General features: G+C 34.0%; 1 protein-coding gene across 4 annotated transcripts; it reads left to right on the top strand.

Annotated features, from left to right (window-relative positions):
* Window positions 1-10,317: 10,317 nt before the first annotated feature.
* LOC122293225 lies at window positions 10,318-22,817 on the top strand. 4 transcript variants are annotated; one of them, XM_043101742.1, is made up of 9 exons: window positions 10,318-10,472; window positions 11,836-11,905; window positions 15,582-15,953; window positions 17,591-18,079; window positions 18,192-18,344; window positions 19,041-19,124; window positions 20,594-20,647; window positions 20,774-21,204; window positions 22,128-22,817. In XM_043101742.1, the coding sequence occupies exons 3-9, from the start codon at window positions 15,587-15,589 to the stop codon at window positions 22,734-22,736; spliced, it is 2,187 nt and encodes a 728-aa protein (XP_042957676.1). In that variant the 5' UTR covers window positions 10,318-10,472; window positions 11,836-11,905; window positions 15,582-15,586; the 3' UTR covers window positions 22,737-22,817. The 4 variants fall into 4 exon arrangements, with proteins under 4 accessions (XP_042957676.1, XP_042957675.1, XP_042957674.1 ...); XM_043101741.1 differs by lacking the exon at window positions 20,594-20,647 and adding an exon at window positions 20,342-20,440; XM_043101740.1 differs by lacking the exon at window positions 20,594-20,647 and adding an exon at window positions 20,336-20,440.
* Window positions 22,818-25,491: the final 2,674 nt, after the last annotated feature.

Here is a 25,491-nt window from a genome sequence, read left to right as displayed (position 1 = left end):
ATAATATCGTTTACAACATCAAATAGATTAAAAAAAAAAAATTGTGCGTTTGATATTCATCTAAGTTGTCTTTTTTCAAGAACTTTGCTCTTACAGTACCACATTATTTTTCGATATGGTAAAATTATAAAAACAAGTCATCCTTGAAGGAATCTTCCAAAAATATATATATATATATATATATATATAAACATATATAATATGATATAATATATTAAATTATAGAGTATATTTTATTATAAAGTATATTTGACCCATCACATTAAATTACGGTTAATTTGTAATTCATATATGATGAATATAGGATTTGAAATCATGAACGTAGTTTAATTAAGGTACCATATAATCTACAGAGGTTTTTTAATTTTTAATTTGTGGAATTGATTATGGTAATCATGTAATTATAACAAGGTTGTAAGGTTTATGCAGACAAAATAAACACGACAACCCCACTTGAAAAGTGAAGTAGACAAACCAACCTTACCCAAAGGTCATGACTCAAATGTTAAAATAATTGCCCTCCCAATTATTCCCTTAATTGTTCAATTAAGAAGCAGACGTTGGAATTGGTTTGAAATTTTCAGAGCCTTTTACGCGCATAACAATATATAATATCCATCAAATCAAACAAAATAGGTGTTTGGAAATCTATGAGAGAATTATGCGGTTTTCTCCTCGTCATTAAGCTAAATTCAACTTAGAAAGCTGAAGGAAAATACCTAATTAATTGTCTGCTAGCTCTTGGCCATCGGCGCATATTATATATAAAAACATATATTCATCATTTTATTTTTTATTATATTCTTTCATTTTATGATGTAGTATTAGATGATAAAGTAAAATATAATAAATAATTTTAAATGTGACATTAAATAATATTGTTGTGGTATTAGATGAATAGCATTACTCTAAAGTGTAAGAGATCATCATGAATCCTTCGTATGGTCTGTTTCGTTATTATTGAAAGCTTCTGTTATAGCCAACTAATTTGCTTGGAAAGCTAGACTAAATGATGTAACTATTAATGTAATAAAATATCCTTTGTACTGGAATATAAGAAAAAAAGAAGAATGATGAAATATATCTATGGTACATTGGTACCACAGTCTTCCACCCGCTAGTTAATTTTGTGTGTTTTTTTTTTTTAATATATATTTTTATAACATTTTTATTTTTGTTTTAGATATAATATTATTAAAAAATACTTACTTAATTATTAAAAAAAAAAAACTCGGCAGTAGCCTCCGCAGGCTCCCACCATTTTCCGTTTAGTAAAGGAGATGAAGGGGTAGATAACAGCTGAGCAGTGGCTGTCTCGCACGTCAAAAGCGAAAGCAGAAATTTTGCATTCTGTCTCGTTCCTCGTGCGCCCCTTCATACCCCTGCTTTTCTAACCCGCGTGCGTGAGTTTTTCTTTTCTTTTGCTTTTTCTTTTGCTTTTTCTTTTGCTTTCCGCGTGTGGGTCCGTGTGCTTTGAGAAATCTCTTCTTTCTTTCTTTTCACAATATTTGACTTGTTTGATATAAGCTTTAAAACTTTTATTGTAGCATATTGTCATTATTCAAAACAGCTATATGTTGAAAAAGAAAAGAGAATAACTTATAACCGATAGATCAAGTGTAAAACAACGGAGACTAATAGAGAAGTGTCACGTAGGAAATACATGTTTTGGACAGTGGAATGAGCTGCGGAGGAACTTCATAGATTAAAAGGGTCTGAGTTCGAGACCCACCCCCCTCTCTCTCTTCGAAGCAAACCCTAACCTTTCCCCCTCCTTCACGATCAGTAAAATTAGGAAAAAATCAGTAACCAAAATAAAGATTCATTGCAACCCCTATTGTACAATTTATTGTAGTTTTTTTTTTTCGTTTTCTTTCATTTTTCTTCTTATGTTTTTTAAAAATCTGCCAAAAAATTATTTTTACTTTTATTTTTTGTGATCATATATCTGAGAAAATCGAGAGTTTTGACTTTCATTGATGATTTGCTGGCTCAAGTTCTGTTCATTGGTGTTTGAAAGCTGGAAACTCTACAATGTAGTGGGATATGGAACTGTTCGAAGCTAGCAAGTTCAATTTTTTCCCTTCTGGGTCTTCTTCAACTTAAGCATTTATAAGGGATTTGCGACCTTTTGGAATGTACTTTTGGTTTAAGATGCTAAGGGGGACCTAATTTAAGTGGTTTTGATGAGTTTTGGCTCAGACCTATGAAGAACTTATCCTGATTTAAGCATATGTCCACCAACGGAAAATTTGGGAGAAGGCTTCCCACTCGAAGAATACTTGTGGGCGGTATTGTGGTTCAAGTACTTGGTGTTGTCGGGGGCTGAGATAAAAGGGGAGGGAGAGGAGAAAGGGAGTGCAGATATGTCGCAGTTATTCAAGGAGGAGAGTTAAGGAGAGAGGGAGGTTAGGGTAGAGAGAGAGGGGGAGGAGTTGGGTCTAGAACTCAGACTCCTTCAATATCTGAAGTTCCACTGCAGCGCACCGCACCGCATTTCCTAGAACTTGTATCCCCTATGTAGCATTATTTCATTGGTCTCCATGTTCAATACTTATAGGATGTACCAATTAGAAGTATTTCTGAAATGAAAACTCTCTCTTGCGTCCAAAAGCTTAAAGGGACGATCTTTTCATTATTAAACACCAATATAAAAAGGTTGTGTAGTCTATTGGCACGCTGCACACTAATATTAAACACTACACATCGCCGGCCGGTGTGCCACGCATGATATCCTGAGAGTGGGAAGTCTACTTTGCAACACTTCCGTGTCATCCTTGTCCAGATGCTCCACCAATGTTACATATTTGATAGGTCTCAAACTCACGTAATATGCAAATAAATAAATGGATTTCTCTTCAGGTGAGAAAGTACCACAAAGTTCTGGAAAACAATTGATTACTTGCCTTTATTGATAACTTTCGGCTGCTTTAAATAAAGCCAAGCCATGTACAAGGAAACTGAAATAAGAGTAATGTTAAATAAGAGTAATGATAGGTCTCAAACTTACGTACAGAATTGCAAACGCTGTGCAATCACTTTAAAAAAGAGTAGGGTTTACGGTTAAAAAATTAATTTTTTTTTATGTGAATCTCATATTAATTCATTTTTTTCAAAATGACTGCACGTCGCTTGCATAATCACAACCGTAAATATTATTTTTCCTGAAATAAAAGGAAAGCTAGAAACGGAACAATACCAATACGTAAACACAAAGCATGACTCACGGAAATAAAAGTAGCTAGCATAACTAACGACGAAAAACTCGCAACCGCAATGCCAGTGACCTAGTCTTGCAGGTGACCCAGTCTTCCCAGTTAATTATCTCATTCTGCACGTGCCCATAATTCTTCTCTGCTTGCACGTTTCCTGTCACGTCCCATGTATAATTCTGCATGCATGTCGCATGCAACTATCTTTCCACGTCCAACTTCATCCCAAGTATTTGGGATTTGGCCTAAGGGCCCTTGCCGACCGTCATGGCTTTTCAGTATTGCCCCGAATCCTCTCTTGACCCCGTGCTCAAATTTCCTCCATTTTCCACAGAATTAAATGCCGCCAACCGGCTCCGTCGCCTTCTCTGGAGCTTCCGATACTCGACGCAGACGCAAACCATGTGTAGCACACCTCTCAGAGCGTAGCACAATCCAGAGCCTGAGAGGCATGCCTAGCAACTCGTTCCGGCTGAGGACCATGACCGTTGCAGCAACTACCACAAAGGCGAAGTTCCAGATGATGTCAAGGACCACCACGGGTTTTGAGTACGCCCAGTCGCTTTGCCTCTCCTCCAACTGCTCTGCCTCGGTCTCGCGCACCAGCATCGACGGCTCGCGCATCATCCTAGGAATACATTCGAAAGCCTGCCAAAACCAAAAAAAAAATACCAGAGGGACAACATATGAGAGAGAGACACATAGAAATGGCGTGCTGAGAGAGAAACCCCAGACAAAGATGTTGTCGGTGAAGATTCCGAAGGTGGTTTCCGTCGAAGGTGAAGAACCTTAGGTGAAGAATCAGAAGCGTTTTCCGTCAAGGTGGCTGCCTCTGTTACTTAACATCCATTCTTCACCTAACATGATTAGAGAAGACAAATAGAAAACGGAATTTTTAAAAAAAAACAAAAAACAAACTGGAAGAGAGAAAACGAAGACACAAAATTCAAAAGAAGAGAGAAGATGCATAGAATAGATCTATTACAATATGTAAATAAAAATAAAAAATTCAAAATCAAATCTGGCGTCATCTTCGATAACATGCAAAGAAAATCTATATTTTCACAACATTTATATCCAGACTGCAGCAGCACCAAGAACGAAGAAGACCAGCTCCTGCTCCATGAAGAAGAATTGTTGTCCGGTATTAAATACGTTAAACAGAAGATAGATGGAGTCTGAGTTGAGAGAGAGAGAAGAGGAAACAATTCATTTCAATTCATCTTATCATTATAATTTTTTTAAATTTTTACATAAAATATAATAATATTAATTTTTTAAATTTATAAATAATAATAATATTAAAAAGTAATATTTTAATAATATCTTATTTAATTTTTAATTTTTATCTAAAATCATTTGATCTCATCTTACTCTCAAACTGGAAAGAGAAAAGACCAAAAGTAGCATAACAGTTCATTGTATTATACGGTAGTAAGGCTGTACAGAAAATTGAAAAACTAGTCGGAACCGATCAGACTGGCCCCCGGCACAGGGAACCTACTGAAACCAACAGAGAACTGGTCGACCGGCAGTAGGATTTAAGCCAAACCGACGTCGGCTAGTTCAGTTCGTAGTTCAACCCATGGAAAAACCGCTGAACCGGCTAAAGTCAGCTATCTTTATTTTTTTTCAAATATGTGTAAAAGAGTGAAACAACATCTTTTTGGGGACGCAAGATACAAAAAAAAAAAAAATTGATAACTGCAACGGTGCCGTTTGGTCTCAAATGCATTCTCTCGACTTCTCTATCACTCACAACCTCGCAAGCAGGACGCAGCCACCATCTCCTCCTCTATCACCAACGCCTTTGATTCTTTTTGTCCATTTAAGTTTTTTTTTTTTTTTTTGAGTTGTGTTGGGTGGCTGTGATGAGATAGTTGTTAATTTGTTGTTGTGATTCTGTTCTGCAAAGTGTGGATTGTGAATTTGATGGAGTGCTTCGTTGATTGTTGTTTGGTGAATTTAGAAAAGGAAACCAATTCTCAAACCGTCAAACTGATCAATGCTAGCAGATCAAACTTCGACCGGTTCTCTTTATCTCTGTCGATTGGTTTCGATCGAGAAGAAGAGATTTTTTATGTGTCAATGGGGTTTTGGTTTGGCATCAAAATCGACGCCGAACCCATCGCGGTTTAGCCGTGTAAGGTAGCATCCCTTTTTTTGTTTCTCTCTTTTGGTTTTAACGCGTAATTGGTTTCTCAGAAGATCATAATGGTTGTGTAGATAGAGTAATATGCAAGTTGCTCCTAGTAAATATGTCCTCACATGATAGACCTTGTTGTTTGGTTCCTTGAGCGCTGTGTGGTCAACACTTCCCCCTTATTGATTGATTCCTTAAGGGCTATTGACAGCTCAATTTCCAAATCAAGCAACAATCTTCTCCATTTTTATAACAACATGATTTTAGGAAATTAGCATTTACTTTGTAATTACCATATTCAATTAGTTACCTTAGATAGACTTTTTTTTTTTTTTTGTTACCTTAGATAGACTTATTCTTGTATCTATTTATTCAAATCATGCCTCAATGTAAAAATCAAGTGAATGAAATACAAAATTTTGTATTCTTGACATGGTATCAGCCTAAAACCGATCCTCCCTCTCCCGTGTTCATAGCTTTCCCTTCCAATCCCTCTTCATCTCCATACCTTCTCCACCCCTCTGACTCTCCTAGCCTTATTCTTGTATCCGGTCTCCTCACCGGTGACAACTTTCTCAAATGGCAAAAAGCCATGACCCGTGCCCTTAATGCTAAAAACAAATTAGCCTTTGTTGATGGCACTCTTCCCCCACCCAAATCCACCTCCACAGATTACCCACAATGGAACCAAACTAAAGATATGGTTCTTACGTGGCTCCTCAATTCCATCAGCCCCTCCATCTCCAATTCTCTTGAATTTCATACCGACCCACGAGTCATGTGGCTTGATCTTCAGTCACGTTTTTGCCACAGTAATAATGTATGAATTTACCATCTTAAGCGAGAATTATCTTCCCTACAACAGCACACCCATTCAGTTCATGAGTATTACAACCAAATCAAGCAAATTTGGGATGAACTCAACCACTTACAAAAAACCAATGACCTCAAAGAAATACAACAACAAGCTGAAGATGAAAGAGTTTACCAATTTTTTACTTGGCCTAAATGACTCCTTTTCCCAACTCAGAACCCAAATCTTAGCCATGGAAACCCTTCCTCCTATCACCAAAATTTTTTCTATTCTTTTTCAGGAGGAACAGCAGCGTCTCCTCCATATCAGGCCTGCGGCAGCAAAGGAAGCCACCCACATCTTCACCGCTCACTCCAGTGGTCCTCCACGGAAGCCCCTGCACTGCACCGAATGTGGAAAACATGGTCACACCCGTGACCGATGCTGGCGTCTCGTGGGATACCCAGCCGAACGAGAACCTCGGGGCAAACAGCAGCCATCCCTTCTCAGAAAACCCCCTGCCCCTTCGCAGCCGATGGCTCACCAAGCCTCATTTCCTCTCCGATTCCTGGCCTAACACCGGACCTCTACTACAAGTTTCTTGATCTGCTCAAACCGACTCCTCCTGCTACCAACTTCGTCGATAACGTTTCCTCCCTCTCTCCCTTTGACAGCCATCGTGACTGGGTGGTGGACAGCGGTGCCACCGATCACCTCTGCCATGACCGAAGCCTTTTTCACTCACTGGTTTCTCACTCTCATGACCATAAGGTCACTTTACCAAATGGCCACTTAATTCCAATAGAGGGTTTCGGCACATGTGTCTTAGCCGAACACCTCATTTTGCACAACGTCTTATTTGTCCCTCAATTCCTTTTTAATCTCCTTTCTGTCCCTCAGCTCACTCATACTAATTCTTGTATTATTTCTTTTTCTTGTTCCACTATTTCTTTTTAGGACCCGCACTCGATGAGGCTGATTGGAGCAGGTGAACTTTGCAATGGACTTTATGTATATCGGTCAACCCCCACCACGGCTCTTTCTACTCAGATCATTGCGAATAAGCTTTTATGGCACCAACACCTAGGTCATCCTTCCTGTTTAGTTATTCCTAGTCTTTTCAATAATTCTTGTGTTATTTCTGATTGTGATATTTGTGCTCGTTCTAAGCACACTAGACTACATTTTCCTATTCATGCCAATAAAAGTATTATGCTTTTTAATCGAATATTTTGTGATATATGGGGTGGCTATTATACTCCTTCCATTTGTGGTGCACATTATTTTCGCACTATTGTTGATGACTTCTCTCGCACCACTTGAATTTATCTCATGCGCTATAAATCCGAAGCATACACTTATCTTATGCACTTCTTTGCTCTTATTCAAAATCAATTCAATACCACCATTAAAAAAATTCGTACTGACAATGGCCAAGAATTTCTTTCTCATAAATTTCAACATTATCTTCACGACCACGGCATCATTCATGAGCGTACTTGTGTTGAAACTCCCCAACAAAACGGTGTTGCGAAACATAAATATCGACACCTCTTGAATGTCGCTTGTAGTTTACATTTTCAAACTCACTTACCTCTAAAATTTTGGGGTGACTGTGTGCTCACTACTGCCTATCTCATAAACCGCACACCTAGTCGTCATCTTCAAAATAAATCTCCTTTTGAACTCCTCTTTAATACCCCACCCAAATATGATCATCTCCGCATTTTTGGTTGTCTTTGTTATACCCAAACTCTTCATGCTTCACGCAATAAATTTTCTCCTCGCGCCTCTAAATGTCTTTTTCTCGGTTATCCTAGCATTCATCGAGCCTACAAACTTTACAATCTCGAGACTTAGGCTATTTTTTATTCTCGTGATGTCACCTTTCACGAGCACCAGTTCCCTTTCCAAGATATCCCTTTTTCTTCTTCCACCTCACTACCTCTCATTCCTCTCTCTATTCCTGAACCTATTTTACCATCTCTTCCTAACAAACCTTCTGAACCTTCTCCTTCCGCACCCTCTCTTCCCAACCCTTCCTCTTCACTTACTGGTCCCCGTCGTACCATTACTAGACCTGCTTACTTTCAGGACTATATATGCCCAACCATACACACCGAGTCCACTACATCTTTCTCCGCTGTATCAACCTCAAGTACTGCTCATCCTTTATCTGCTTTTCTCTCTTATTCTCGCTTCTCTCCTTCTCATCTTATTTTTTTAAATGCTCTCACTGTTTCTGCTAACCCTTCTTGTTATTCCATTGCTATTCGCCATGCCCATTGGCATGACGCCATGTCTGCTGAACTTCATGCTGTTGAAGCCAATTCCACTTGGATGATTGAGTGCCTTCCTCTTGGCAAGAAGCCCATTGGCTACAAATGGGTGTTCAAAACTAAACTCAAAGCCGATGGCTCTGTTGAAAGATACAAAACTCGGTTAGTCACCAAAGGCTATACTCAAGTTGAAGGCCTCGACTACCATGAGACTTTTGCTCATGTGGCCAAAATGACTACCGTTCGGTGTTTGTTGGTTGTCACTGCTTCTCACCAATGGATTATTCATCAACTTGATGTTAATAATGCCTTCTTACATGGGGACCTTGATGAGGAAGTTTACATGACCCCCCCTCCTGGTTATTGTTCGAAAGAGAAGACTCGTGTCTGTCGTCTCCGCAAATCTCTTTATGGCCTCAAACAAGCCTCCCGCAATTGGTTTTTTAAACTAATCACTGTGCTTGTTCATGCAGGTTTTTCGCAATCTCAGGCGGATCATTCTTTATTCACCCTAGTTACTTCTATCAGTATCACTCTTGTTCTTGTCTATGTCGATGATATCCTGATTGTTGGCAATGATCGTTCTCAAATCGAGGTATTCAAAAGTGTTATCTCCACACACTTCAAAACTAAAGACCTTGGTCCCCTTAAATATTTTCTTGGTTTAGAAGTTGCTCGCTCACCTCAAGGCATCTTTCTCAACCAACGCAAATATACTCTTGACATCCTATCTGATAGTGGTCAACTCAGTGCTCGGACTGCCTCCTTCCCCATGGAATAGAACTTAAAGCTCACCAACCACGATGTCTCTCTTCTTCCAGATCCTGCGCCTTATTGCCAACTTGTTGGTCGTCTCATATACTTGACTATCACTCGTCATGATATTGTTTTTGTAGTGAACATTCTCATTCAATTCATGCACGCTCCTCGTGCCTCCCACATGCAGGCTGCCACTCACGTTCTTCGCTATCTCAAAGGTAGTCCCGACTAAGGCATATTTTTCGCTTCCTCCAATTCTCTCCATGTTACTACCTACACTGATTCCAATTGGGCTAGCTGTCCCACCACTCGTCACTCCACCTCCAGCTACCTTGTTCAACTTGGCTCCAGTCTCATCTCTTGGCGTACAAAAAAATAGACAACAGTGGCCCGTTCCTCTGCTGAAGCCGAATATCGCACCATGGCCGTTACAACTTGTGAACTTACTTGGTTGAAACAGCTTATCACTGATCTTGGTATCTCCCACTCAGCGCCTTTCAGTCTCCATTGTGACAACCAATATGCTCTACATATTGCTCATAATCATGTGTTTCATGAGCGCACTAAATATATTGAGATTGACTACCATATTGTTTGTGATAAAATCCGATCGGCCTCCTTACTGCCATTCACACATCCTTTCATGAGCAAGTTGCCGACATATTCACCAAAGCATTTGGCCGGGATCTCTTCCATCACTTTCTATCCAAGTTGGGCATTATGGATCTTCATGCGCCAACTTGAGGGGGTGTATTGACAGCTCACTTTCCAAATCAAGCAACAATCTTCTCCATTTTTGTAACAACATGATTTTATGAAATTAGCATTTACTTTGTAATGACCATATTCAATTAGTTACCTTAGATAGACTTATTCTTGTATCTATTTATTCAAATCATGTTTCAATGTAAAAATCAAGTGAATGAAATACAAAAGTTTGTATTCTTGACAAGGGCTGTGCAGTCAACGTTTCCCACCATGTATGGAAAACCCAACACTTCCCCCCTTATTGATTGGTTCCTTCAGGGCTGTGCAGTCAACGAGTCAACGTTTCCCACCTTGCATGGAAAACCCAACACCTCCCCACTTACCCACTTATTGATTGGTTCCTTCAGGGCCTGAGCAGACCTTGCATATATATATCTATGTTCTTCGGTTCTGTGAGCGCCATGAGTGTATGTGTGTGTCTATATAACCATCTATCTAAGTTCTTCTTCGACTGGTGATCACTTTTTACAGTGGGATTTACAAGCAGTTGAATTTGGAGCGGCCCCTCATCCGTCCTTGTGAGTATGATCTACTCTGTTTTCTTCTTCAGTTTAGAGATGAAGTTCAACTTTTTATTTCATCACTAGTATAATAAAGCAAATGCACAATTCCAATTTTCACTAATGTTTCCAACACCCCAGCAGAAGATTTGTTTTTTTGTTTTTTTTTCCTTTTTCGTTCATCAATTTTATAAACTTCTTAATTAGTTTTGTGTTTCAACTAATTTCACGTGATATGAGTAAGAAAACTAAGGAAGAATAGTACTGCATGGAACTTCAACGAGATTTGAAACCCAAGTATTTTTAATGGACCCTATGAAAAAATAAATGTAGCTGCTAATTAAATAATTTATTTAAGTATAGGGAACATATATATATATACCTTCAAAAAAAAAAAAAAAAAAAAAAAAAAAAGAGACCCAGATCTGAGATTTTATTCTTCAGTTTATGTGTGATTTTTGGGCATTAGTGATATTATGAAGTTGTTTCAACTTTTTAATTAACACTACCCCTACCTATATACTTTTCCCCTCTATCTATGTTAATTACTTGGTTCAGTCATTTGATCTTAATTTTCTTGAATAAAATTGTAACTTGATATAGGAGCGAGGCATACCCATGGAATCCGGATTGAGAAGTATTATTGTCATTTAGTATCGATGAAGATAAAATGATTTTTTTTAACAAATTGAAGCTTTCATATATATATATATATATATATATATTTAAAACTTGTATTGAGAAATATTATTGAATTTTTCAAATATGTACTATGTTTTTAAAATTATAATTTTATTATTTTAAAATATAATTTTTTTATACAATTATCAAAAATGGAGTTCTACCAAACATCAATCCAGTATTGCTTACCAAAGAAAACCGCTACTTCCGAATCCAGGAAGTTCTCCAAGTAATTGCTACTTGAGCTTCTTTGTCTATATCCACCTTGTGCCTAAGTCTTTCTCCATGAGTGTATTTTGGGTGGATCATGGATGATTTGAGTTAGTTGTCGTTCGATCTTAACGACAGCTTTTGGGCACAGAGGGGAGAGGTATTTTGAGCCAGCGCGGCAAGTGGAGATGGGTTCTAAGCGTTTCTAACAGCTTTTTGATTATGAGAGAGCAAAAGATGGAAAAAATTAAAAAGATGGAAAACGAAAAAAAAAAAAGTCACGTAGGTATCATTACCCCAACTAATACACGCAAGTTGCTCTTAATAAATAGGAGATAAATTTTTTATCATTTTATTATTATTATAATGTATTTAAAAAATATTATTATATCCAATCACAGACCTTGCATGTTCTTCGGTTCTGTGAGCGCCATGGGTGGGTGTGTCGTGTATATATATATACATACATCTCTAAGTTCGTCTTCCACAGGTGATCACTACTTTTACACAGGGATTTACAAGCGGCTGAATTTGGAACAGCCACTCATCCTTCCTTTTGAGTATGATCTACTTCCTTTTTTACTCTTTTTTGGCATCACATTCTCGTATGCATGCATCAGTGTAGATCTCTACACTTCCAAGTTTCATTACTAGTAAAAAGCAGCGCACAATTCCAAGTTTCACTTATGTTTCCTACAGTACCCCTGCAGAAGAATTTTTTTTTTTTGACTTCTTTTTTCTGTCATCAATATATAATATTTGTTAGTTTTGAGTGCGTTTCAACTAATATGAGTAAGAAAACCCAGTTTGGTTGTTGGAGTGCACTAATATCAACTCAGTTTAGTCTAATTTTAAGCTGAATCTAACATCTAAATATACAACTCTCAAATCTCTAAACTCATCTCAATTCAAAATCTTCTTACTTGTAGAATTCAGAACCTTTTTCAACTTGATACTTCTTTACATGCAAGATGCATAATTTTTTTTTAATTTTTCATAAATAAATCTAAACTCATTTTAAGATCAAAACACATCTACATTCATCTTAGGTGAGTTTTACAAAAATCACTTCACTATTTTAACTCACTACTATTCATAAAAAAAAAAACTTAACTCATCTCAATTCAACTTAACATCCAAATGCAGCTTAGTAAGAATAGTGCACGGATCCTTCAACAACATTTAAAGCCGAAGGGTTTTTAATGGATCCTACGAAAAAGGAATGTAGCTCGTAAATAAAATATCAAAGTAGATTGCAAATAAGTCTAGCTAATCACTTTCAAATTATAAATTAATTGCGAATTATGTATTCGGTGCACAATTCTTAAGAACTATATTGCTCTTTGATGAAAGCAAACTGTGTTTTCGCAGGCTTTTCCGAATGAGATTGTCTTTTATTTTCTTTTCTTTTTTCCTTCTCTTTTCTTTTCTTTTTGTGTTTTAAACAAATGAAATCAGATTGTCTTTTCTTTTCTTTTTTCCTTCTCTTTTCTTTTCTTTTTGTGTTTTAAACAAATGAAATCGTAGCCGCAGCTACCGGTTGATTCTCAGTGCTAAAGAATTCGTTCTGTTTGTACTGCTGAGAAGCCTGCCTAGTTTACCACCTAACAACCATTCAAAGCAACACGCACCAAAAACAAATACAAAATTATTCAGTTTAAGACCCAGATCTGAGCTTTTCAAGTAGGGATGCTTCTACCAAGGGGCCCATTATGTGGCCATCATGGGCCTACCGGCCTGGTTTTTATTTATTTTTATTTAATATCTACTAATATCATATACAATCAGTTATTTATGTATATTTAGAACTTTTTTTTTTTAATGATGTATATTTAGACTTGAAGATTAGAGTTCTTCTATTCAATAGTCCTACACTATACACCTACTTAGTAGAAGTATTTTTTTATTTTTTTTTCTCAACGGATATGTGGTATAGAGATACTAAGTAGAAGTTTTCTAAAGATTAACACTAACATTAGTCTTCATCGATTTTATTATCATCAATCACATCGATTAATGTAATAAGATTTAAATAATTCATATTTTAGTCACTTAAATGATTTACTTAAATATAACATATTGGTTGATGGGAATAAATTCCATATAAAAAACTAAATTTCTTATGGAGTAATATAAACTCATCATTTACCATTCGAATTGAAAGCAGAGAGAAAATGATATCAAACCGACAAGTTGGCTCCATAATTTTCTCCCTTATAATCATTTTGTTTCCTATTTTTAATTTTTAATATGTGTGTTTTTGAAAGCTCTAAATTTTTTTAGAGCATCTACATTCAGATGAGCAAACGTTTTCTTAAATTTTAGCTAAAAACCATCTGTCTTTAAATTTTATTCATCTTTTTAAAACTTCCTACATCTCACTCCTTGTTCTATTAAAATAATATTTTTCTATTATTTCTTTATTATTTTTTTTCTCACTTCCATTTATATTCTTTCTTTTTATTCTATTAAAATATTAGTTTAGAATAAAATATATATATAAAGAATGATTTATGATTGCTAAATTTGAGGAGTAACTGTAGCAATTCCCAAAAATTTAGCAATCCTAAAATCAAATCTTATTTTAGGAAATGGGATGTAGCTCCTATTTTTCCTCTTTTCATGTATTTTTCCTAAGATTTAGCTAATAATTGGTCATGTGGAATGGGTTGGTGGTGCTCTGATCATGAATAGGTTCTCTTCTTCATTTCTCTTCCTATATTGTTGGACGAACTAATCCTATTGTTTAAAAAGGTGGTGCTGAATCGACTTTTTGAACTGGCTATGTGAGTGATTAAAAATATTTATTAAAATTAATTCAATTTTCAATGGATTAAAATTTAATCAACTGAATCAGTTTAAATTGAACCGTTTCCTTGAGTCATGCTTGTCGAACTTCAAAATTCTAAGAATGTATCCTTGAAACGTAGTTTATAATGAAATTAATAGGTAAAACTTAAGGGATATATTAACAGACGAAAACTATATGAATCATATGATGTCCATATTATCTGTGATAAAGATATCCACCAATAGGTATTATCAAATCTTGGCCAAACTTTAGCTAGTTTGCTTATATTTTATTTTTTGAGGTCTAGTTTCTTGATTCTCTATATGATTCCTGAGAGTTGAGAGAAGATAAGGGAAAGAAATAATTGCTATTTGAAATGTTACTGACGTGAAAGAGAACTTGTAGTAGAGCTTAAGCTTTCAGCCTAGTAGGAGAAACGAACTTAGTAAATATTCTAATTATAGTTAGAATTAAAATAAATAAAAATATTAAAATTAATATTTTAATAGAATGATAATAGATTTGAAGAGTTCATTATTTAATAGTGTGGAAAGTGACTAATTAAATTTATTAACGTAAAATTTCTAAATTAGGGCACTATTAATACTCTTAGACAAGAAGAATTAATAGCAGCATCACTAGTACTCTTCGTGGATGATTTTATTATCATCAATCACATCGATTGGAATCCCTCTTTAGTCTCATCAGTCACCATCGTGAATAAGACATACTGGTGTAGTCTTCAGGGATACGAGATAGTGATATACATACTGTCTTAACCATATCAAATGAGACTTTCCTAAATCAATCATGTGGCCACTACTCTTCATAGTGTTTCACTGTTTTGAAGGATCCTTGTCTTTATATATATATATATATATATATATAAAACAATGGTAGCTAGCTATATATATTGAGATCCTTAGTTAGAATTCCTGTACAAAATCTGACAATTATATTAATTTGAAAAAGAACATAATTTATGAAATCTATGTTTGAGTATCGTTAATGAGCATTGGGTCTATCATTGCTGCGTGCAAAATGTCAATATATGTTTTTATTTATATATTAATCTCGTAAATACAGTAACACCCTGACCCTCTCTTTAATATACAATATATTGACATGCATCGATCGTTTAAAAGTATTCTCTGTTCAACTAATTTTAAAAAAGTTGACAACTTAATTTTTACTAATAAGACTTTTAGTAAAGCTCTGCAATTAAAAGCTCTACCACGCAATCCGAAACATGTTACCCTAATTTCTAACATGCACTCAATAGAAGAAATTAAAAATTATTTTTCAAAGTCAAGATTGAAAATGTATTTATGAGAAATAACAATATTTAAATTCTTGATTTCAAAAAATGAGATATATCACATTAGTCTCTATTTCTATTTCGAGTTTTGACTAATGTATGTACTTCATGAATCATAATTTGACAGGCAACATGGAAACAAACATTTTTCCCCTCGAACCTCTTACAAATGATAATTATGAGGATTGGAGTGTCAAGATGAAAAATAATCTGTTGGCTCAAGGTCTTTGGGACATTGTTGAGATAGGCTTGGAAACCCCCAAACCAGATGATCATGTGGTTGAATATGAGGCTCGGAGAAAGATGAATGATGCGGCTTTACGTGCAATCCAAAGATCATGCAGGAAGGACATACTAGATCAGATCAATAACATTTGTTTTGCAAAAATTGCTTGGGAAACGTTGGATAAAATGTTCATGGAAAATAATGGAAAGGGCAAGCAAATGCAAATTGAAGCTCATCAGATAATTGATGAAGGAAGCTCTTCACACAACCCAGGTCTCTCTCTCTCTCTCTCTCTCTCTCTCTCTCTCTCTCTCTCTCTCTCTCTCTCTCTCTCTCTCTCTCTCTCTCTCTCTCTCTCTCTCTCTCTCTCTCTCTCTCTCTCTCTCTCTCTCTCTCTCAATATACACAAACATTATTGGAAGAAGAAAAATAGGCTTATAATTGTAGGAAAAATCGGAAATTTCTCAATACTTAATCTAAAGCTCTTGTAACTTAGTTGTAGTTCTTCTTGTCATTGAAACTTGAGAATTGAAATTGGAATCACCATGACAAGAAGTATAAATAATTTATTTTAGGTTGTTTATCTTAGATCTGATTTTATTTAATTTACAAGAGAGATTTTAGATTTAAATATTGTAAATCAATTCCTGTCATTTCAATTATGTGGATGGTGTGTCCTTCACACTAGCTTGCAAATAGAAAGAATTAACAAAAAATAAATAAAGATAAAGAATTTGGAGACTAGCTAGGTTACAAGATTTGGAAAACTTTAACATCCTTCTCACTCAACTCATGGACAAATCTGGATCGTATTTGTTGGAAAGCAGGATACGGACCAACATTTAAGGGTAGGCAAATAATTAAGTTGAAGAAGATGATAGCAAAATGAAATACCCCTTCATCTCCTCAAACGACCTGTAGTACTCATTTTACAAGGTGACCATCAAACTAATCTAACTTTATCTCTCAAACTTCTCCTATTTGTAATTTGCAATGCCTGCTCCCATTAAGATCCAACCTTTTAGATCATACCAGTACTAGTAGTACATTACTTATTTTTTTAATTATCAATCTCCGTGCTATCAACGATAGAATTTTAACAAGGGGTTAAATTACTTATATAATTTTATTTAACGATCAGTAAATGAACATGCATGTTTGACCATGTTTGATTTTAAATTTATTGCCATTTTTGCAAAATAAGTGACAATTTCAGGAATAATCCGTGATTTTTCCTCAAAATAATGCATGATTACATTAAAAATCAATAGAGATTTGCTTAAAGATTTTATTGGGCTTGAATATTTGTGAGCGGTAAGTTATATGAGAATGGGAACAAAGCCCACATTGAACACTCAGTTCTTTGGGTTGCAGCTTCACATGACACAAATAAAATTTATAGGCTTTGCCTGTAGCTAATTTTTTGGACTGTTTTGGACTGACAAACATTCAATTAAAGCCTAATCCATGAAAAGAAGTGGTATTATGAAATTTGAAAAATGATTCATACAAGTCCCAATAGATAAATTCTGTACAATAATTTTTTGTAAAAAGTTGTCCCCTTAAAAAAGTATAAAAAAATTCTATTTATTTTAGTGTGATCCACTTTTTAACAAAAGGACTACCCGATATTTGTCTACTTGAAACCTATAACTAACACTACTTACTAGATTTACTAGTTGTAATATAACTTGCATTAATATCATTATATATATTTGATACATCCTATATACGTACTGAATTTAAAATCAACACATACATGCAAAAGATGATATCATTATATATGTACTTGGTGGTTTATTGAAAAGTACGTTTCGTTTAATTTTTTTTCATAATTCTACGTATAATATGAAAACCGGAGATCAAAAAGCATATCAATTAAAATCTTGTGTAATATATATGCATGGCAGGGCAAGAGATGGAGGATGATTATGCGGCCTTAGTCAAGGCTGTGCAAAGTAGTGATTGGGAAACTGCAAGAGATTTCCTCAAGCTCCACCCTGCTGCATCGACAGCAAGAATTACATTGACGGGTGGAACGGTTCTTCACGCTGCTGTTGAAGCTGAACAGGAATGTATAGTGGAGGAGTTGGTCAATATGATTTCGGAACATGATTTGGCAATGAAAGATAAAGGAGGCTCTACAGCTCTACATGAGGCAAGTAATAGTGGGAATCACCGGATGGCAAAGTGCCTGATTACAAAGAACAAGAGCTTGGTCAGCGTTAGATATATTAATGGACAACTTCCAGTTACTATAGCCATTGGCTTTGGGCATAAAGAATTGGCTCGCTATCTCTATTCTCAAACTCCGTTCCAAGATCTGGAGGTGGAAGATCGAGCTGGCCGCTGTGCGGGTGCTAGACTTCTCAACGGCTCTATCTATAAAAGAGATTTAGGTAACAAATATTATTGCATGTTTTTTCTCTATCTTCTAACCATTGAGTGGCAGGTGATTAATGGATTAATTAATTGGTAACAATACATGTGTATATGTGATAATCATGCAAGATATGGCTTTGGATTTAATGGAGCGTTGTCCTCGTTTGGCTTTTGCCTTGGATGGACGACTTAACTCCCCTTTGAGAGTACTGGCTATTTCGGCTGAAGCATTCGAGAGTGAAAATCGGCTCGTGTTTTGGAAACAATGGATCTATAATCACTGTTAGTACCAGTACTCTTTTTGATCTCTTAGCTTTAATTTCCATTAATTGGGGTCTTTTTCGTTAAAAAAAAAAATGAAATTTCTAAAAAAATAATACTTACTAATTTTATACATACAAAAATTTCCTATATATCTCTCGTACGTACCTAATTAGTTGAGTAACATTAATTAACAGCTAGTTAGCTCATTTTACAGTCAACTAATATATATATATATATATCAACAATACTAGCTTTCGTATATCAACCTCTTACAACAAATTAGTTGTATATAAAATATCATAAAATAATTATAAGTGTATTATTATTCACTCTTAAATAATTATAAGGTGATAACATAATATTGAAGTATTCTCTGACTCTACCAACTAAGGCTGCATGCAAATAAACAAATCTACTTGACAAGTTGTTAGAAATTAGTTTGACTTGATTCGTTTATTAAATGAATTAATGTTAATTGTGAATACAAAGTTATGATCAATTCTTAAATGAAATAATCCGTATAAATAAAACTCAACTCAAATGCAAACTTCGTGTATTGAATATTTATTTATTAATTTTCTTGTTTTACTCAACAGAATATTAATTGCTCTATATATGATCAAGTACTAGTACTACTACATATTAAAAATTTAAAAGTACTGCCATATTATTACTTGGCTTTTATTTGCCTATTTTGTTTCTTTGTGAGCGAAGGTATACACAACATTTCATTAGCTCATGCTGCCGATCAATTCCGATTGAACATTCAAAATTATCAAGAAAAAACTATCGAATCAGGTACGTACGTGCGTTGATGCCTAAACTTACTGCATGTTTGGAATTGCTTTGGATAATTTAGCTTAAGACTTATATAAGTTGCAGAGCTTAATAAGTACTACTATATATAGTTAATTACTATTTGAGAACTATTTGTCTAAAACACTTTTAAACATATTATATTATTTGGAAGCAAATTTAAAAAATATTTTTTATGGTAGAAATAATATAAAAGGTCATTTGATTAAAAGGTTTTAAAAATCATGATCATTATACCCTTTATAGAAATCAAATTTATAATACAAAAATAATCTAATAGAATTTTAAGAATAATAAAAAATATCCCTTCAACGAAGCATAAGTAAAATAACAATATAATTATCCATAAGGTAAGGGCAAAGTTATAAATATGTGAAAGTTATATAGATATCTTCATCTTTTAATAGTTCTTTTAAAAGTGTAATTATGTCAATATTCAAAAAGTAGGTTCGAGAAAATTGATTTTTTTTTATTGAAATGTACTTTTTAGTTTTTTAAATATTAAAAAGTACTTTAACATTTGTCAACCAAACAACTTAATTTTATTATTAAAATATTTTTAAAACTATTTAAATAACTTTTAAGAATTCTAACGTAATCCCAAACATGTCATTTCTTTTGCCTTGAAATTTTTTACTAATGACAATCTTCATCAAAGTTTGGAAGGCTTTGTTTTCTGTCAGAATAAATATTATGTTTTCAACAAACAAAAACAGTATTGGTAATAGAAAAATTCTAAACATAAGCTCATACACCATATATCATATATATTTTTTTTCTTTTACCAATTATAAGTTTAATATATGGATAATGAGTAAATTAATAATTAATAAAGAAGATTTCTTTATTAATTTTCTTGTTTCACTCGTCAGAATATTATTGCACCATCAAGTATAGATATATATATATATATATCTATATATATAAGGACAATACTAAGTTGCTACTGTATTCTACCAATAAGTGTAATTATACTTTTTTTTTTTTAAAATAACTCTTTTAAATATTTTAAAAATTAAATTTATAAATTTACTGAAAATCACTTTCTTGAATATTAAATAAAATATAAAAAGATAGTACCGGTGATCTTGAGGGTACCATTCTCGTTCTCTCAAACATTTTCTACATATTAAAAGTACTGCCGTATAATTAACCTGGCCTTGGCTTTTATTTTCTTTTTAATTTTTCGGTGGGGGAAGGTATACATGATAATGACATAATCTCAAGTGTTGGTGCTACCGATCAAGTCCGTTTAAACATTAAGCAAAATAATGATCTAGAAAAAACTATTCGACCAGGTATGTACATACATTAATGCCTAAACTTAATTTATTTCTCTCGAATTTTTTGACTCTTGACATTATTGTTAATCAAAGTTTGGTCTGTTAATTCATTTTTCTGTTAATATAAATAAAGATGATGAGCAAATTTTACTTGTACTTAATTTGCAGTGCAAGCTGATCATCTGTGGAGCCAACTAGTTTCAAGTCTCTTAAACTTCTTTGGTATAATTTTTTGAATAATTTTTTTAAAATTTTTTAGTCATGATCATTTATTATTGTTTCATCCAACTTATAAATTAACTCGTGCGTATGTATTAATGTTTTGTAATTTTTAAATTAATTATATAGGATTCAGGCGTTTATATAAAATGAAGTTGGTACGAGCTCAATTCCAACAACTTCTGTCTCTCATGTGTGAAGCAATACCAACTATTACAAATCCAGAAAGGCGATATAGTATTATTATGCCACTAATCAAACTTGCTATCAGTAGAGGGAACTTCGAATTTGTTTATCAGATACTCAAAACAAATTCTAGTTTTCAGTGGATCTGTGATGCTACTGAAGGAAGGCACGTGTTCCATTGGGCCGTTGTGCATCGTCAACATAGGATCTTTAGCCTGCTATACCACTTGAAAAGGAAGAATTATGTACTGTACACACTAGATAAGTCCAAGAATACCATGTTGCATCTGGCAGGGATGTTACCAAAATATTCTCCTATCGATCACATAAGAGGTGCAGCTTTGCAAATGCAAAGAGAAGTTCAATGGTTTAAGGTCAGCTCCATCCATCTCTCCCTCTTTTATTATTTTTTGCTCTTGACCATATCCTCTTTAAATTGATCTAGAGATAGATTTCAAAGAGAGAAAGGAGAACGCACAGCAACAATACCATGTAATTTAGATATAAAAAACTTTCAATTTTTGAGGCAAGAAGTCTGAAGTCATGCCCTTGAGCCCACTTGTTGTACTTTAATGTCTTAAAATCTACATTTATTACCAAATTAATTTATTGATAAGCGGAGAAATTACCTTGACAGGATTAATTTGCTGCTGTCTTATAAAACTTTTTCTTTTATTTTCTATTTTCTTTAATTCCCCTACAATATTAATGTAGGGAGTGTGGGGTGCAAAAATCTCTATCTCTTAACTTCAAAATAGCGGTATCTTCAAAATAGCGGTATTTTTTATTTTAAGAACTCTACTATGGAATCATATATCTTAATTAGAAACTTTAAGAACACTGGAATTATTATATTCATATATAATAATAGAATAACTTTGTTTTGCATTTCTATGTTTGTTGGTGTTGCGAGATTGCAACTAAGCATTTATTATAAGAAAGCTAAAATTCTTGCTGTCAGATTTTCATTCCAAAAATATGATAAACAGATTAAACTGAAAAAGAAATTACAAATTTGAAAAAAGAATTATCGTTACAATTCCTTACACATTCATATTTTAAATGATTCACATTTTAAATGACTGATGTCTTTATAATATAAGTTATAAAATAATATTCTTTTTATAGAAATACATTCAATTTAAAATATAATTATATAAAAATTAAGACAATAAAATTCATAATTCAAATAGGCAAAAGATTGAAGTAATTGTGATTGTTGAATATTGATGGATAATTCTTTTGCAATATTATAGTTGTATTTTCTTTTTTGTAATATCTTATTTAATAAATGCAGGAGGTGGAACACATTAGCCCTCCCAATCATAAGGACTATTTAAACAAAGACGGTTTGACTCCCAACCAATTGTTTATGACACAACACCAAAATTTGAGAAAAGAGGGAGAAAAATGGATGAAGGGCACTGCAACTTCTTGTACTGTGGTTGGTGCTCTCATCATTACCATTATGTTCACGGCAGCATTTACCACTCCCGGTGGTAACAACCAAGATACTGGCTTGCCAATCCTCGTGCATGACAAACTATTTAAACTCTTTATAGTAACTGATTCTCTGTCGCTATTTTCTTCCACGACTTCGGTATTAATGTTTTTGGGAATCCTCACATCACGTTATGCAGATGAAGACTTTCTTAGATCCTTGCCCAGAAAGATGATTATAGGCCTTTTCGCTCTCTTCTTCTCTATTGCAACCATGATGATAGCATTTTCTGCTGCTCTTTTGCTTATGTTACATGGAAAATATTGGATCATCGTTCCTATCATTGGGTTGGCTGGTATTCCAATTATTCTATTTGTATTGATGCAATCTCGCCTTCTTATTGACATGCTTGTTTCAACCTATGGATCAGGCATCTTTGATAGGAAAATGAAGCCTAGGTTTTGAATTTTTACCTTAATTGTTATAATGTTGTATTGATATATGGCAAAGTAAGCAAAATTTATGACTATTTTTTATTGGGACAAATAGCTTAACTTATGTTACATATTTTGTTATTCCTATTTTACACTGATGTTCACCCAATGTAATTTTCTTGGTGTTTGATTTTTTTTCTACACAAGAATTAGGACGCAACTTCTTTGATACAATTAAAGACTCAATAAATATTATTATATCAGTTCTACATGTTTATTCCCCTCTCATTCCAATTCTTAAAATTAATCTAGGGTTTTAACTATAATGAGCTAACCAACTCGCATGAAATCCTCCCCTCATTCACATCTAGTCCCTTTGCTTTTGATGTGGCAATTAGATATTCAAGTTGTATAGCAATAGTAATGTGTTGATCATCCACATGAGAACTTATTTTTGTTATGACTAAAGAAATTGACAGCACAAATCCTATATTAGAAGAAGCTAGAACGGCTAAATTAGCTCTTAAAGAAGCTCAAGTTTGAGGATTAAAATATATCGTACTAGAAGGAGACTCTCATGTGGTGATCATTTTAGCTATCAACAAGCCCTTGTTAACCGCAGAATAGAAGATCAACTCGAGATTAACCGATGTCAGATTTTTTCTGAATAATTTTAACAATTGGATTGACAACTATACATCAATCTCAGAATCAATATGCACATTTTTTTTTAAAGAATGTACACATAATGTTGCAAAGATCCACCTCTCTAATTTATATATTATTAAGCATCAAGTTAGCTCTTTTTAGTTTGTAAAATTATATACTTACAACTCTTCTCAGTTTTTACAATCCTTACAATTATATTTTAAATAAGTGGTATTTTTACAAAAATAACTTATAGAAGCAGCCTCGTTTTACAATAATACTCTCAATTTGAAATATAATTATATGCAATTATGAAGTATGCAATAATTGCTTGGGAGGGAAAAAGAAAAAAGAAAGGCCACTATCTCTATTATCAAACTCCATTTGAAGATTTGGAGTCAGAACAAGGCCGCTATGGTGCCAAACTACTTAACAACTCTATCTATAACAGAGATTTAGGTAACAAATATTACTACATGTTTTTTTCTCTATCTTCTAACCATTGAGTGGCCGGTTATTAATGGATTAATTAATTGGATACATATATATGTGATGATCATGCAAGATATGGCTTTGGATTTAGTGGAGCGTTGTCCTCGTTTGGCTTTTGCCTCGGACCAACAAGGTACGTCCCCTTTGTGAGTACTGGCCATTTCGACCGAAGCATTCGAGAGTGAAAATCGGCTGGTGTTTTAGAAACGATGGATCTATAATCACTGTTAGTACCACTCTTTTTGATCTCTTAGCTTTAATTTCCATTCCGTTTGAACATTCAAAATTATCAAGAAAAAACTATCAGATCGATATGTACGTTCGTGCTTTAATACCTAAACTTAATTTCTTTCCCTCGAATTTTTTGACTCCTGGCATCAATAATGTTAATCAAAGTTTGGGCGGCGGCTCCATTTTTCTGTCGGAATTAATAAAGATGAGCAAGTTTTGGTTTACTTAATTTGCAGTGCGAGCTGATTATTTAGGGCGCCAACTAGCTTCAATATTAATTATCACTAATTATTAATTGTTATTCTTATAATATTAATTGCATCCATATCATTTTTTGAATAATTTTTTTTTAAATTGTTATTCTTGAATTGTTTATGAGCACAAAATTATAATGGATGATTAAAAAATACAACTTGCATAAAACTCAGCTCTACTGTATTAAGTCAAATAACTTCATACTTAGTATTTTTAACTTATAATGAGCATTTAATTAGAATAAAAGAGGAAAATAGTCTTAATAAATATTGTGCATGCATGTTGCTTGAATTTTGCTCCTTCAAGATATAGATTAAAAATACTGCCATATTATTACTTGGCTTTTCTTTGCCTATTTTGTTTTTTGGTGGGAGGAAGGTATACACATTTCAAGTGCTGGTGCTACCGATCAAGTCCATTTGAACATTCATAATGGGCAAGAAAAAACTATCGGATCAGGTACGTACATATGTTAATGCCTAAACTTAATTTCTTTCACTCGAATATTTTTACTCCCAACATTAATAAAGATGATGAGCAAGTTTTGGTTTTACTTATTTTGTAGTGCGAGCTGATCATCCATGCCAACTAGTCTCAAGTTTCTTGAACCTCTTGGGTATACTATTAATTGCATCCATATAATTTTTTGAATAATTTTTTTTTAAAAAAGAAATTGTTATTCTTGATCATCATTTATTGTTTTATCCAGCTTATAATATTCTATCATGCTTAATGTTTCCTAATTGCCTTGCAAATTAATTATATAGGTTCAAGCGTTTATATGAAATGAAGTTGGGACGAGCTGATCAATTTCAAGAACTTATGTACTGTATGTGTGAAGCAATACCAACTTTATATACAAGCTCAAGAAATCAATATATACTTGGGGATATTATTCCATTAGCAATCTTCAGTGCTATCAGAAGAGGGAACTTTGAATTTGTTTATCATATAGTCAAAGCAAATCCAGATCTTTTGATGATCGATGATGTTGATAAAAGAAGGAGCATATTCCATTGGGCCGTCCTGCATCAGCAACATAGGATCTTTAGCCTTATATACAATTTAAAAAGGAAGAATGGTGTACTAAATACAATAGATAACTCCGGCAATATCATATTGCATATGGCAGGCAAGTTAACAAAAAATACTGCTATAGA

This window comes from Carya illinoinensis, chromosome 14 (assembly GCF_018687715.1).
Source record: "Carya illinoinensis cultivar Pawnee chromosome 14, C.illinoinensisPawnee_v1, whole genome shotgun sequence".
Taxonomy (NCBI): Eukaryota; Viridiplantae; Streptophyta; class Magnoliopsida; order Fagales; family Juglandaceae; genus Carya; species Carya illinoinensis.
This window is presented reverse-complemented; position numbering and strand designations above follow the sequence as displayed.

Coding starts and splice junctions, on each gene's coding strand:
- LOC122293225 (XM_043101740.1), top strand. CDS start 15,587: ATGGAAACAAACATTTTTCCCCTCGAACCTCTTACAAATGATAATTAT. Junction 18,080..18,191: donor TATCTATAAAAGAGATTTAG/GTAACAAATATT, acceptor TAATCATGCAAG/ATATGGCTTTGGATTTAATG. Junction 21,205..22,127: donor GAGAAGTTCAATGGTTTAAG/GTCAGCTCCATC, acceptor TAATAAATGCAG/GAGGTGGAACACATTAGCCC.